This window comes from Abramis brama, assembly GCF_963993115.1.
Source record: "Abramis brama genome assembly, chromosome: 23".
Lineage (NCBI taxonomy): Eukaryota > Metazoa > Chordata > Actinopteri > Cypriniformes > Leuciscidae > Abramis > Abramis brama.
The window spans coordinates 17,353,854-17,368,585 of record NC_139985.1 but is presented as its reverse complement, the minus strand read 5'-3'; the positions used below and the strand labels follow the sequence as shown (position 1 = coordinate 17,368,585).

General features: G+C 37.6%; 1 protein-coding gene across 3 annotated transcripts in view; it reads left to right on the top strand.

The window, feature by feature from the left end:
• The window catches only part of nlgn1 (neuroligin 1), a 298,549-nt gene that overhangs the window by 141,169 nt on the left and 142,648 nt on the right, over positions 1 to 14,732 (top strand). For 2 of the 3 annotated variants that reach the window (XM_084100585.1, XM_084100584.1), the window contains exons 3-4: positions 9,292 to 9,351; positions 14,457 to 14,609. In XM_084100585.1, the coding sequence (XP_083956711.1) occupies positions 9,292 to 9,351; positions 14,457 to 14,609 (213 nt within the window). The remainder of the gene's footprint in view (positions 1 to 9,291; positions 9,352 to 14,456; positions 14,610 to 14,732) is intronic. The other variant, XM_084100586.1, reaches the window with a different exon arrangement.

Here is a 14,732-nt window from a genome sequence, read left to right as displayed (position 1 = left end):
CCTTAAATATCCAAGCTGATTGTACTTAAAAATTTAAGTCATTTCAACTGAAATTACATTAAACTGACTTGAAAAAATTGTTGAATCTTGTATAACTGAAATACAAAAGTTGAAAATTGCTTAAATTTTTTTGATGAGTTAAAGCAATGTAAAAACATATGTTGGCATAACTTATTGATAATATATTTTTTTTACAACATGAGTAGATTTACCTGTAGGTTACCTGTGGTGACGTTTAATATACCGACAACCTCTGTAGTTCCGTTTAGTCACTTGTTAGCAAACCGCCTTTTTCAAGACAAACAAAAGCTTTAAAAAAACAAATTAAAAAATGTACTTTATATCATAGAATAAATCTTGAAAATATCTTGAGCTTGTATAACCACAGTCCTTATTTCAGGTAGGCTATTTAACCAAAAACCTATTTTAAAAACCCATTGACTTCAGGACAATGAAACTGCAAGTGCTAAAATGCTAATTCGTTTTTGGGTTTCGGCCTACAAAAATACGTCATCCCTGTTGGCAATAGGTTTGCCTGAGCATCCCAGCAGAAGGCTTTATTGGCATAGGATTAAATTAGTCATATATATTTGCATATATATTATAAGGGGATTATGCTTAGTATATTTAACATAAACAACACTCATCTAACAAATACCCAGCTAAAGCCAAGCATGCATTACATTTCCTCGAAGGGAAGTTGTGTCTAAGTTCTGTCCTGTAGACTCCTCTTTACTCCCTGATGGGTAGCCGGCTCATTACGAGCTTTGTCATCTCGACTGTTACGACTTTGACAGCTCCTAATGAAATCTTCCCTCACAAATGTTACCTGCGTTTAAGTCCTGTCACTCTCCCTCTCTAATGAGCAGCACCTCACAATCTGAGGCCCAAGTGACATTTTGGTCCCTGCTCTCAGCGGGGGCTCTCGGAGAAAATCATCCCCCGCTCATGGCTTGGATATCGAAATTTCCGTCAGTAGTTTCAGCTCATTGTGACCAAGTGGCAACTCTTCACAGAACGGCAGCCATGTCGAAGGGAACAAATGTTCACGAGGGCTTCTTGTACAGGAATGTCATACGCCCACCATGTATTTCATTGTCTCGGAGGGGGAGGCATCATTCATAATGCGGTGTTATTGAAGGTTGGAATTATATTTTGACAACGGATTGAACTTTGATGCTGCTTTTCCTTGTCTTTTGGCTGAATTAGAAAACGGTGTGAAAGAAACAGGGAAAAATGGGGGGAAGTGTAAAGACTGTCAACATGCTGCTGTCGTGTTGAACAGTGTTGCTGTGCGGCTGGGGTGGATGCCTCTTTGACACGGTCGCCACATGGAAAGTCGACGCATGCATGCCTGACAGTGCCTGCTAGAAACACAACTCAATCCCTCGCAGAGAAACCCGCTTCGCTTCTGCTAATGCAATAATATAAGCCGTCAGTGTAGGGGGATGGGTGGATAAACAGTGCAGAAACACATCATTGCATTTAGCAGATTCACTTTGCTTGTTCACTTTTGTTGTTATTAGTACTTTCCACAAATAGACTACACAATAAGGTTTGAAACTTTATTTTTAGGTCGAATTCTTGAAGGTTTTTTTTTTTTTCAACAAATAGTCAGTGAAGTGAGGTGCTTTGATGTCAGAAGGCAATGATTGTCAGCCTCAGGAAGTCAAACAAATTATTACACGGTTTTCTGTTTGTTTTGTACGAGATTGGAGCAACCTTGTTACTAAAATTTGGGCCAGTAAAATTCTGATTTGCATGTTTTTTAGGTTTCTGTCAATATACATTACATAACAATATTGAAATTAAAATTGAATAATTACATTTTTTTAAATTGCTGATTTATAATAGGCAATGCATAAATTTACATTCATGCATATATATATACAAAGAACAAACAAAGCAAATCTGCTTATATGATATATGATATATAATATATATATATATATATATATATATATATATATATATGTAAACTTATACATATTATAAATCAGCAATAAGGCTCAACACAAGGCCAGTGTGTGTTGAGACCAAGGCAGGGTGAGACCGAGTCAAGAGCAAGACCAGACCAGCACTCCTCTAATTCATTTAAAATATCCACAATTACTGCCTGAGAAATGTCTTTTATTTAATCAATAAAAACAATTAGAAATAAAACACTAAATAGAGCTGTTACTAATCAAATGAAAACACTAAAAACTAAATTTGTCTTTGCATTGCAGATGTGGCACAGAAGTTGTATCTGAATTGTTACAATAACAACTGGATAAATAATGATGTATAAAATCAATATGTTTGCAATCGCACTCATATTTGTGAAAACGGCTCTCTTTGTTCTGTGATAGACTATTGCTTAATTATGTTATAATAAAAAAAAAACAAATAAAAAAACCAAGAGATCATACAAGGTCTATTTTCAGCAATATATCTCAAATTTTGTGGGCATTTATATTAATTTTGGTGACATCCCCCATGCATTTCTGACCCGATACAACTGTAACAAAATAAATCACATTAGAAATTAGTTATTGATTGCATTTAAAGCAGGAAGCTTTACATCCAATCACATGAATGATGTTAACAAATAAATCAGACAGTGCACTGGCAATTTAGTAATGTCCCCACAGTTGTGGTCTTGACTAGACTGGATAAACCCAGCCTATTCTGCCGGCGATTTGATTTCGCCCTGCAGCTCAGACTGGAAACCTGTGCATTTATCTCTGCTGCTTCCTTGCTTGTTTATCCACCTGGCGCGCTATTGGTGGGTTTAATCCAATCCAATTACAGAGCCCAATTCCTTTTAACCTCTCGACGATGCTCAGTGGCTTCTTTTTAGCAAACAAATCACTCAAGTGGGTGTAAATACCACTAAATTTCATGTTTTTTTTTAGTTTTTTTTGCATAACCTGCAAAACCTTTGGTTCTGCAAATTGCTGATCACCACATTTGGTTACACATTTCCTGCCTGGAGTTTTCGCGTCGCTCTGCAAAGTACGTCACCCGGATCATTGGTCTGATTGGTTGAAGGACTGTCCAATTGCGTACAGAATCATTTGAACTATGCCCGTTGATCACGCCTCTTGTGCAGTAGAAAATACACAGCAGACTCCCCAGACCAATGTTCAGTCTTAAAAGATTGAGCTTGGTCTGGTGATAGCCAGACTAGGTCTTGACCGGTCTTGAGACAAAATTCAGAGACTGAGACCGAGAACAAATGCGAGACCAAGACCATCAAAAAATGAGGTCTCGAGACCGGTCTTGAGTACTATAGCACTATAGTTTATTTTAAGTTAATAAATAGTAGAGTTCCTCAAATCCGGTCCTAGAGGACCACTGCCCTGAAGAGTTTAGTTCCAACCCTAATCAAACACACCTGAACAAGCTAACAAGTCTTCAGTGTGAAGACTGAACAAGCTGAACAAGTCTTCAGTGTTACTAGAAAATTGGAGATAGATGACTTTGATCAGGGCCTGAACTAAACTCTGCAGGACAGGGCCAGAACAAAACCACAACTTCCCTGGAATCGTGGAACACCTTCTGACCAACTGATCTTTTTCTCTCACACACACACACTCTCTCTCTCTCTCTATTTCTCTCTCAAGTATATGGGAGCGGCTGCTAAAGCTTTTAGCTACATGATGCATGTTTTCAAGCCTGGGGCTTGTTTTGCCGGGATTTGTGAGAATCCTTGTACAGGGATCGGGGAAAGCACTCGTATCACTTTGTGCCCTGGTATACATCCCCAAGTGTGGCTAGAGGATGTTTTCCTTTGAGAGAGTCCTCAGCCTGCTCTTCTGTCTGTGCTGTAGGAAAACAGATGAGAAACAAAGAGAATCTAGATCCAAGCTCGTGTGTTTCATGACATCAACAGCAAGAACCTTCAAAAACATTGAAAGAACAACTCATGGAAGAACAGCAAAACAGGGCAGCTTGTCTAGTGTAACGATCACCAGTGAGAGTGCCCGGGATTACCATCAGAGGGCACTCCAACCCGGACGATCACCACACATCCACAGACTCCATTCCCCATAATCCTTTGCCCAGACCATCATCCATTATCACATTCACCTGTGTCTCATTATCTTGTTTACTCACCCTATATAAGCCTGGTTCTTTCTGTCATTCCCTGCAAAGTCTTGTTTAGTGTCTCTACTGCATTTCTGAGTGTGTTTGTATCCTGTTTCTCCCGTGTCCTGGTTCTCTTGATTATCTGCCTGTTCCCTTGGATTTCTCTCTTTGCCTCAGCCCTGATCTGTTATTGTTTGGATTGTCTGTGTATGACCCTTGCCTGTTATCTGGATTACGTCTTTTGATTACCCTGTTCAATAAATACTGCATTTGGATCCTCAACCTTTGTGTCTCAGAGCAGTACGTGATATCTAGAATGCATATGTTTGTTTACTCTAGTTTTTAAGGTGTTTTTTTTCTCTCTGTGGACAGTTTCAGTGGAGAGATTTTAGTTTCACACAGTCTTGAGTAAATCTCACAAAAGTATACATCATATTATTTTCTTTAAAATATGCACTCATTAATCATTATCAAAAACATTAAACGTGCATTAAGAAAGTAGTCAATTTAGACTCTTTGAAGAAAATTAAGCCTGATATTTTGCATGACAAACATATTTCCCTGTTTTCATTAATGTAAATAAAATGTAATCCTTAATATAATTGAAAAATATTGTAACATTACATATTATTGTAACATAAATATATATAAGTATTTATTAATTATGTTTTATTTAAATAAAAAAATTACAAAGAATTTTTTTTAAATAACATTTCAGAGAATTTATTGAGAATTTGGTGCAGAAATGTGTTTAATAGTCATACGCATCCTTAAATCAGCCTTTAATTCATGTAAAAATGCAAACAGCCTATATCTTCTTTTTTCTTTTTGATTTTATAGTGATGTTTTTGTGAGATTTCCTCTACTTAAACTTTTAAAAAAAGTATTTTCTTTCATATTTATTCAGGGAGAAAAAAACATAAAAATAAACCTTGTCTTTCCCAGGCCCTTCAGTGAGTAAACTACCCGGGCTCATCGAGTTAAATGTGTTCCCAGCAAAGCATACATACATCATACTAAGATCTCAACTGAGTGTGTGATTATACTCATCAGTGCTTATTGCGTTCTGCCATGCAGGGCACAGTCAAGGCTCATGATACTAATACACTTTTAAGCCATCCTCTTCAGTAACATTTACACTGGAATCGACATTGAGACGGTCTCGTCAGATACAAGTGACTCCATATGGCTCCAAATGCACGCAGATGTCAATGGGCTCAATCTCGACTCAGTCCACCTTCAATCATCGATTACTCAGTCAGCATCCCGGAGTCTCGGCGGTCGGGTGTATCCTACCGGAGCACTGCATTAAAGAGTGGCCTGGCATGAAGTAGCAGTTTATCAGTCAGAGGTGAATAGCAATCGATGCGGGCGTAAGGACGGATATGGAAATGCTTTTGTAGGCAGAGCTTGCGAGTCAGTGCCAGTTGAACGATGATAAATCAATCTAGCGTGTTATGACAGGGAAAGAGCGCATGATTGTGGAGTCTGTTTGTGTGCGTCGCTTCCTAGTGGACACACGATCGGTTTGCAGTAGCTGTGGTCACGCAGTGGATTTGCAGCGAACACTGATGCCTTTGATCAACAGACTGGAACCTGGTGGAAAGAGAAAGAAAAAAGAGAAAGAAAGAGACTGAGGTGAACCCAGCTGTAGAGGTCACACCGAGAGTTCCAGCAGGGGCCGTAACCCCTCTCAGGGATGAAGTGACAAGCTGGTGAAGGGAATAAATGCCTCAAAACATTTTCAGGCTTCTAGAGAACAGAGACACAGTGTGGTTTAAATGAAAGCTTGGCTCATAATGGATCGTTTTGATGATATATAAATACAGACATCCTGTTATTACAAAACGAGAAGGGCTTTTACATGGGGAGTTGATTGCGTTTAAAAAAAAAAAACGAGAATCCATTTTGCAGAAAACGTAGCTTTTAAACCTTCATTCAGGAAACATAAATGCAGAATGCCGCTTTATTGGTATTCCGCTAACTTGAAGTATTAAACTTCGGAAATTAATTTGGCCCAAAACACTTAACGTGCAGATTCAATTTTTATGAAGAACTAAAGCCCAAAGCCTTTTTAAGGGAACTTTTTGTTCCTTCATGAAATGTAAGTGTAGTAAATGAAAGGAAAATGAAATGAAACATTTTATAGTTGGTGTTATTCTGTGGAGTCTTATTTTGACAGCTTTTAGCTGTCTGATGGAAACATTAGGTTCATTAAGTAGCTTTTTTATTAGTGTGACACGGGAGGTCGAATGACCTGATTCATCGGACTAAATATATTTGTGTTTAGCCACCGTTTTTGTATGCAAATACAGTTTTCTTTCCCCCAAAGAAAATCTGAGTGAAGAGCCCAAAATATTAATAATGGTTTTTATTCAAAACAGAAGCTGTCATTTTCAACTAATTTCTGAATTTACAAAGGTCATAGCCAAGACCAGAAAATATATTGAGCGCACTGCCCTCTCCTTCCCTTAAAATTAATTTGACCTAAATATAACATACAAATTCCACTTTATGAATAACCAAAGCCCAAAACCTGCTTTTGCTTCCCTTTTTGTTTTGTTTGTTTGTTTTTGGAATAGTTCACCCACAAATGAAAATTCTGTCATCATTTACTCACTCTCAAGTTGTTTCAAACCTGCATGAGTTTCTTTCTTCTACTGAAAACTAAAGAAGATATTTTGAAGAATGTCAGTAACCAAACAGTTGATGGGCCGTATTAACTTTTCCCCCACACTATAGAAGTCAATGGGGTCCATCAACTGTTACTGGTTACCCATATTCTTCAAAATATCTTCTTTTGTTTTCAACAGAAGGTTGATGCAGGTTTGGAACAACTTGAGGGTGAGTAAGTGAAGACAAAATGTTCATATTTGGCCGAGCGATCTCTTTAAGAGTACTAGTATTTCCTTTAGGTATTGTACATCCAGTAAATGAAATATTCTTCGATATTCTCTCATTTTGACAGCTTTTGCCCATCTGATGTAAACACTAAGTTTCCATAGTAGGTTTTTGAGATTTAGAGAAAGTCAGTCTTCGCAAACATGTTTTGTACTGATGGCAAGATTAACTCTAAGCCAGGCCTCGGTCAGGCCTGATCTCTGCCTTTGCCTGTCTGCTTGCTCCATTCACCACTGGCCCTCATGTCAGCTAGAGTCTGGGCGGCGCTCGAATTCTCCACCCTATATAATGAAGACTGCTCTCAAAGCAATTATCTACTGATACAAATCATTCTCTGTAATAAGCTGCAGAACTGTGAAGCTGCAAGACAATGATATTGAGGTCATTTTCATTATAGTTGGTGTTATTGTGTGAGATTATTTGTGCAAGTTGTGTTGTCAGACAAGGATTTTGTCTATTTTCTTTCTTCTTTGCAGGGTTGCTTTTGGTGATAAAATCACTTAAAATGACTTCATAGTCATCAATGATGCTTTTCCTAACTTAAAGTGTATTTTTATATTTAATTCTAAGAAATGTATGCCTCTGGGTCAACTTCAGTGAAAGTAATATTAATACATATATTACAATATGCATTAAATTTAACCTTAATTTAATTGTTATTGTTGTCATCATTAGTGCAAGGTTACATTTATTGCATATTGTAACATATATGGACACATGGGGTAATGGAATCTGCCATTAAATGGCCATTAAAAACAAGTTAGTGAAACAGCAAACATAAGTATACAAACTTATTTGTTTTGTCCAACAAATATTCCAATTAATCATATTTTAGAAAAATATTAAATATTTAAAACATGTGACAGCTTGCCCCAAACTGATATTTATCTTCGATTTTCACTGAATTTGCCACAATGTTTTGTTTGAATGCAAAAAATTCACTAATCACTACTTTTTAATCTAATCAAATGTTTCACCTTGTCTCACCACCTTATTCATTTTCTTTTTCTTTTTCATGTAACACAGGACATCAAACGATCCGATTTGTTGGACTGAACATTTACCTCTTGTGTTTCGCTACAGTTTTTGTATGCAAATTCAGTGTTAATTTTTTTCCAGAGACAATCTGAGTGGAAGAGTCCCAAATAATAACAAAGCTTTTTATTCAAAACAGCAGCTGTCTTTTTCAACCAATATCTGGAGTTACAAAGGTCGTAGCCCAGACCAGAAAACATAGTGATTCACCAAAATAAAATGGACGCAATGCAGCGCACGGCCCTCTCTCTTCCCCTGTGTGGTCCATTAGAATGTGTGGGTCATGAGTTTTGGCCCCAGCTGTCTGATTAAATGGACAGATTGACTTTTGGCTGAGAGAGCTGCTTCATCCCCCAATCCTCCTGCCCCTCTCTCTCTCTCTCTCTCTCACACACACACACACACACACACACACACACACACACATACACCATACACACCCCTGCATGAGCAACTGAAACCTTTGGCTCGGTGCTGGCTTATTTTAAATGCTCTTCCTGCATGCACAAGTTCATCCGTGTTTGTTGTACGTCTGTGCGTGTGAGTGTTTCCTGCATTGTCTGAAACAACATTACTGAAAATAATAAGCCAGAAAACAGTATTTATGTTCACCGGCCTCTGACTTGCGTTGTTATTTTTGCGTTGTTTATTTCTGCTGTGCTTCTCTGTGTTATTTTGCTGATAAAAAAGCAAACAGTGAGCATGTCCCTTCATGGATATGATGCTCTTTAATTAATTCATTCATTCAAACCTGGTACAGTAATTTCACAATTAGATATTTCCTTTAAGAATCAATTAAGTATGTAAAATACCAAGTTATGATCTGTATAATGACCCGCAGATCACATCTGGTGTAAAATAACAACGCAGTGCATTGGCTGTTGAATGTGTTTGGGAAATTCTGTGTATTATTTCCATGCAAAAACTAGGGAAACATGTTTAAACATTTTTGATTGTCAAAAAACAGCATTGAGTTGTTAACCCTGTTAAAAACAACACTTGCCCCCTTGATAAGTAGGCAAGATATATTTTTTAACTTGAGTTGTTACATAAATACGTAAGGCCCAGAGCTTCTTTTCTATCTTACACCTTTGTAGTTCTACAAATGTTTATTTCATTTCAGTTTTAGCTTCCCTTCTGAATTTTTTTTTGGTTAAATACGGTATCGTTTTTAAAACCAAGGATTTCAATGCGAGTTCTTTGTGTCTTTGAAGCACTTTTTGAAGGCTTGTTTGCTCTTGTATTTTCTCTCTGCTCCATCTTTTCCATTCTTGATCCTAGGTCCTCTTTCAAAGAAACAGAATGATGATTTAGCTGATAATGACGGTGCTGAGGATGAAGGTATTTTTTTGATGCCAAACTGATATGCATGACAAGGAACCCTCCGGTTTTTTCTTCTTTGTTTTTCTTAAATTTCTTGTCCTTTTTTGAGAGTGGAGATTTTTTTCTTGCTCGTTTTTTGCTGGATGTGTTTTGTCGTTTTTGCTTGATGTGACCTGTCTCCCGTCATTCCAGATACACATAATTGTAAATAACCCTTCATAGGCTCTTGCTTGAATATTTTTTATTATCATTTCCTTTTAATTTTATATGTTGCATCTCACCTAAACAAACCAGAAACAAGCAAACAAAAAAAACCTAATTATCCTAATATTAATTCTTAACACTTTTTTTGCATGATTTTTCAATCCTTCTGCCTTTAAAAAAAGATATTCTGAGGTAACCCCCTGGTTTAAAAAAAATATATAAAAAAAATCCCAGATTGGTAATCTTCCGAAATTTAACCGGAAGCCCCCTTCAAAAATTTCCTACGCAACATTGTATGTTCCTGGAATCCGAAACGCCATGTCTGCATTTCCATCAGACTGTGCATCAATAGTCATTACTGTCCAGCCGTTGAGACGACTTTTAATTGTCCGATGTTTAGTGGACGTGCAAAAATCTATACAGATGCACAACAAATTAACACATCGATTAAATGCCTGGGCTGCAGACTGTAAAAGAGGTACAAAATCTAATGATAATAATCCCTGAGTGACTGTATGTGATAAAAACATTTTCTTTCGTGTTCTTGTCAGAACTGAAGCGCAGTGAAGACTGTCTCCTGTATAATCAAATGAAATAAGAACCAATTAGAGCAGGCTAAAACCAGGAAAGAGCCTGCTCGCTTTGATCTGCACATCAAAAGATTACAGCAACACAAATATACAGTGAGAATCCCGCAGAGTATCTAACATGAACTCTCTTGAAAACCGACCGAATAATCCTCTTAAGCATGCCCGACGATATACTGGGGAAACACTCATCGCCGACATCAGACTCGGACTTGGTGTCTTCAGAGGCCTGGTTTGAATTTCTCTCAGGACGCTCACAGCCACCCATCTTCTTATTGGAGAATGCCGAACATCAAGCTACAATGGAAAAGTCCTCTTAAAACCAAGAGCTTCCCAAAAACTGCAACAACTGTGAATCTATTAAGACGTCTCCAGTGATCGACAGTTCCTTTGATGGTAATAACAGCGTTTGCACGTGGAAAGCTCCCAATTCTTCTTTTCGAGGATCTGCTCAAACTCGTAATGTGGCAAACTTTCAGCCTGAAGACCTTTTTTGCTGTACATACAGTTACATTAATCTGTTTTGAAGCCTTATCTTGTTAGTTACTCAATTTAGTTAACTACTACTAAAAAGTATGAATGAATGCACTATTGAACTTGAATAGATAATTGAGCAGATCTACTCTAAACAAAACAAACTATAATTTACAGTATATAAAACAGTCATGAACCACAGCTAAACTCGCTAACCTAATATATAAGACCTAAATCAATAAATCGCTTTTGAATGGTACATACTGTATGTGACAGAACAGTTTAGAAGAATGTATTTGATTGTTACCACGGCCCATTCCACAATACAACGTGACGTTAATGATTTAGCATTTTGCTGTGCTAAATCTTTTGTGTTTTAGCTTGCGCTAGCTTGTTTACTAAAATACTTAAATACTTAAAATCTTGGACTACCATCATGCTAACATGAAACATGTAGCTGTGGCTTCGCTAGTAAGTAAAATGTTAGTGGCGTCGCTAGTTTCAATAATTTACTCCACAGTACTTGTTTACTTGTTAACAGAATTCAAACATTCACTAAACAGACTTTAAACAGAGAAACACAAACCCAGTGTGTCAGAACACTCCAAGGTTATTGTAAACTGACAAAGTCTGCTTTCATCACAGTTCTTAGCTCTTTGAAAATCAGGTGACGGTTAAAGCAAACTGAATCTGAAGATCTCCTTTACTCTTGACATAGCCTACTTAAAAACAGCTTGATTTAAATTACCACAGTTGTATCATGCTTCACTTGAAAATGCTTCAGTAGTGCTTTTCAATCGAATGTACGAGTGAATTCATGTTAAAATGTACCCAAACGAGCGTACATATAAGTAAATACGTTTATTTAAATTCCTGAGGCCTATCTGCGCATGCTTTTTGCTAAGTGGAAAAGGGCCGCCGTTTGGCTCAGACAGCTGTAGCTGATAGGGTTGAGAGGAGACACAGAGCGCACATTAATTATGTAGACATAACGCTACCTTATTACTGCACACTGCTTATACCAGCTACCGTGGCATCGGCGACAGTTCTCGCCAACCAGCTCCTCTGATTTTATTTCATAGATCCAGTAATTGGCTTGATCACATCAGTGGCCCACTCACAGATATTAATATCCATTCTAATTAGTTTACATTTTTGTTTTTGATATAAAAGCTGCATACGGGCCATATCCCAGGATCATCAATCATATAACAACTTCAAATGCCAGAGGATTCTCCAGATATGACTATTTGCTAGAGATTTACTAAAGCAAACTATCACCAAAATCAATAGCCACTTTTGACAAATTCATTAATCTGGTGCTTTAGTATGCAGCGTACAACGTTTATTGACTTCGGTAAGCAATCGGTAGCAAAAGGCCCAAGAGACAATGCAAGTATATGGTCTTAGATTGTGCCAGATCGAATATCCGAAGAAATAGGATTTACAAAATGAGAAGTCTTGCACAGCTAACCTTAAATTTTAAGTAACCAGCTTTTAGTTTCACAAAAAATTGTCATTCCAAACTCCCTTTTCTGTGGAGCACATAATTACATAATTTGAACAATTGTGTCCATTAAATGGAGGTCATTGCGGTCCAAAACAATATTGGAACCCGTTGACTTTCATTGTATGAACAAAACAAAAAAAGTTTTCAAAAATACATAGCTTAGTGTTTTTGCAAGTCAACATTTCAACAGTGACAGAAAATCTCTGTTCATGTTATCGTTTAGGAGTGACGTTTTAGAGAAAGGGCACGGTACACTGCACTTATTGTTGACATTTGACATATGACATTATAAAAGACTGAGGAAAATACAAAAGAACTGGTGTGCGCATACACGCATGAACTCTGGCCTGTGGATGAAGAGTATTTCAGTCTGAATGAAGACTGGGATCAATGGAGTATTCATTTCTCTGAGGAATCACTTCCTGTCTTTCCCTCCTGCTGGACACTGAGAGACTCACTGGGCTAGTTTACATTCTTCCATGGCTCATGGGTCATTCAGTTCATTATCAAAAAGATTATAAGATATTAAAACCTAGTTAATGCTTAATTTAAATAAAATCTTAAGAGCAACTGAATCTTGAGAGTTTTTTTTTTTTTTTTTTTTTTTTTTAATGAACACAGCTTAACAAAGCACTCAATTCATTCACAAAGTCACAACACTGGCAGGAAGAGAAAAGACGTTAACAGGAAGTGGTGAGACAAGATATGATGAGAAAAGAGAAGAGACATTATATGGCCTGATAATGAAGAACCATTGAGTCCAAATCTGACATCTGAGGATAACAGAAGATATGCTACAGTAAGGAACCCAGTGAGACAAGATGAGACAAGACAAGACAAAAACTGTTGTGAGCAAATCTCACTTTTAACATTTTCAAAAGAACAAAAGGTGTGAGGTGAGATGAAATGAGAGAAGATGAGACATTACATCTCTGATTAAAAGGAAAGGGGAGCTGAGAGAAGGGGAGACGATGAGATGGGACGAGAAAAGAAAAGAGATGAGAAAGACATTTGGTCACCTGAATAAGAAGAACACTGTTCTTTGAGCATTTGGCAAGAAGAGACAAGACGGGCAGGAACGGGCATAGCAAGATGAGACAATATGAGACATTACATTGCCTAAAAAAAAGAAAGATTTTGTGCAAATCCTACTTTTCAAGAGGTGAAAAAGTGGGATGGGACAGGAAAGGAAAAGGTGAGAATCACTTTGGAAAGAGAAGAACAAAATAGATTGGACAGGATGAGGTGAGAGGACATGAGAGACGGCGAGATGAGACAAGAAATGACTTTGCCTGATGATGAAGACGAATGACTGGGGACAGGTGAGACAAAATGAGACTGGAGGAGTTGAGACAAGACGAGACAACAAAGAGACATAAAGACGAACTTGTTGTGTGTTTTCTTTTGAGCATTTTGCAAGAGGAAAAATAGATGAAACGGAAGGGGTGAGATGAGAAGAGAAGGCAATGAGAATCACCTGATACAGATAAAAACATCTCACTTTGAGCATTTTACAAGAGGAAACGAGAAATGTCAAGAATGAGTTAACTGAGACAAGAAGAGAAATGAGAAATTGTGTTGACTGATAAAAAAGAACTATTGTGTGCACATTTGGCAAGAGATGGTCTTGTTTAGGGGCCTTAAGAAAATTGTTTTGGAAAATGATTGCTTTTTTCATTTGCTTTTTTTTCACTTGTTACGAGACCTCCCGGAAGCAGGTCCCTGCCTGCCCAATAAAATAACCGAGATTTATGTGAAGGCTTTGCAACCATGATGAAATGGCACTCTCCCTCAAGCAAGACGAAAGTTATCATCTGCATCGCATTTGTGTTTTGAAAATACCTCCCTCTCGGACAGAGACCATTTGCCAAAAGTGGATTACTTTGCCTAAGCCATGTATGGAAATTTAAAAAGCGTGCAATTTCCATTGCTAAAGGAAAAATGGGATCTGAGAAGATGAGGTGAAGCGCAGACGGACCTATTCGGAGAGCGCGGAGAAGGTCCCCTTACTTTAAGTTTGCCCACCTTCTTTCTTAGTTATGTTTGAATCTTTAGTTAATTCAAAGGATTGCTTCAGAAATTAAAATGCCCATTTTAATTTCCACGTTTTATTGCTGTCAGGCCCTTCAAGAAAAACAAAACAAAAAAAGGCAATCATAAAAAAAAAAAAAAGTGATGTGCATTTTTCGATCACCAGGAACATGACATTCATATTGCCTAGGAAATTTCTAAAATCAAGTCTAAAAAATAAAGCCAATTTGAGCAAAATGGGAGCCCTCAGCTCTGAATGCATTTCCAGCTGTCTACAGTAATTTGTCATTTAATCGTTTCTATCCTCCTTTTTCCAGACATTCGTGAAAGTGGGAGCCCCAAACCGGTGATGGTTTTCATTCACGGAGGATCATACATGGAAGGAACGGGAAATATGTTCGATGGAAGCATCTTGGCCAGTTACGGCAACGTCATCGTCATAACCGTAAACTATCGGCTTGGTGTGCTTGGTAAGCAATTCAATTTTTGCTTAACTTTACCCATCATGCATCAAGGTTTCCTGGTCGGTGCCCCATACGATATCCTCAGAATGGCTTGTTCTAGCTTTATTTCTCTCCACAGAGGTACAATTT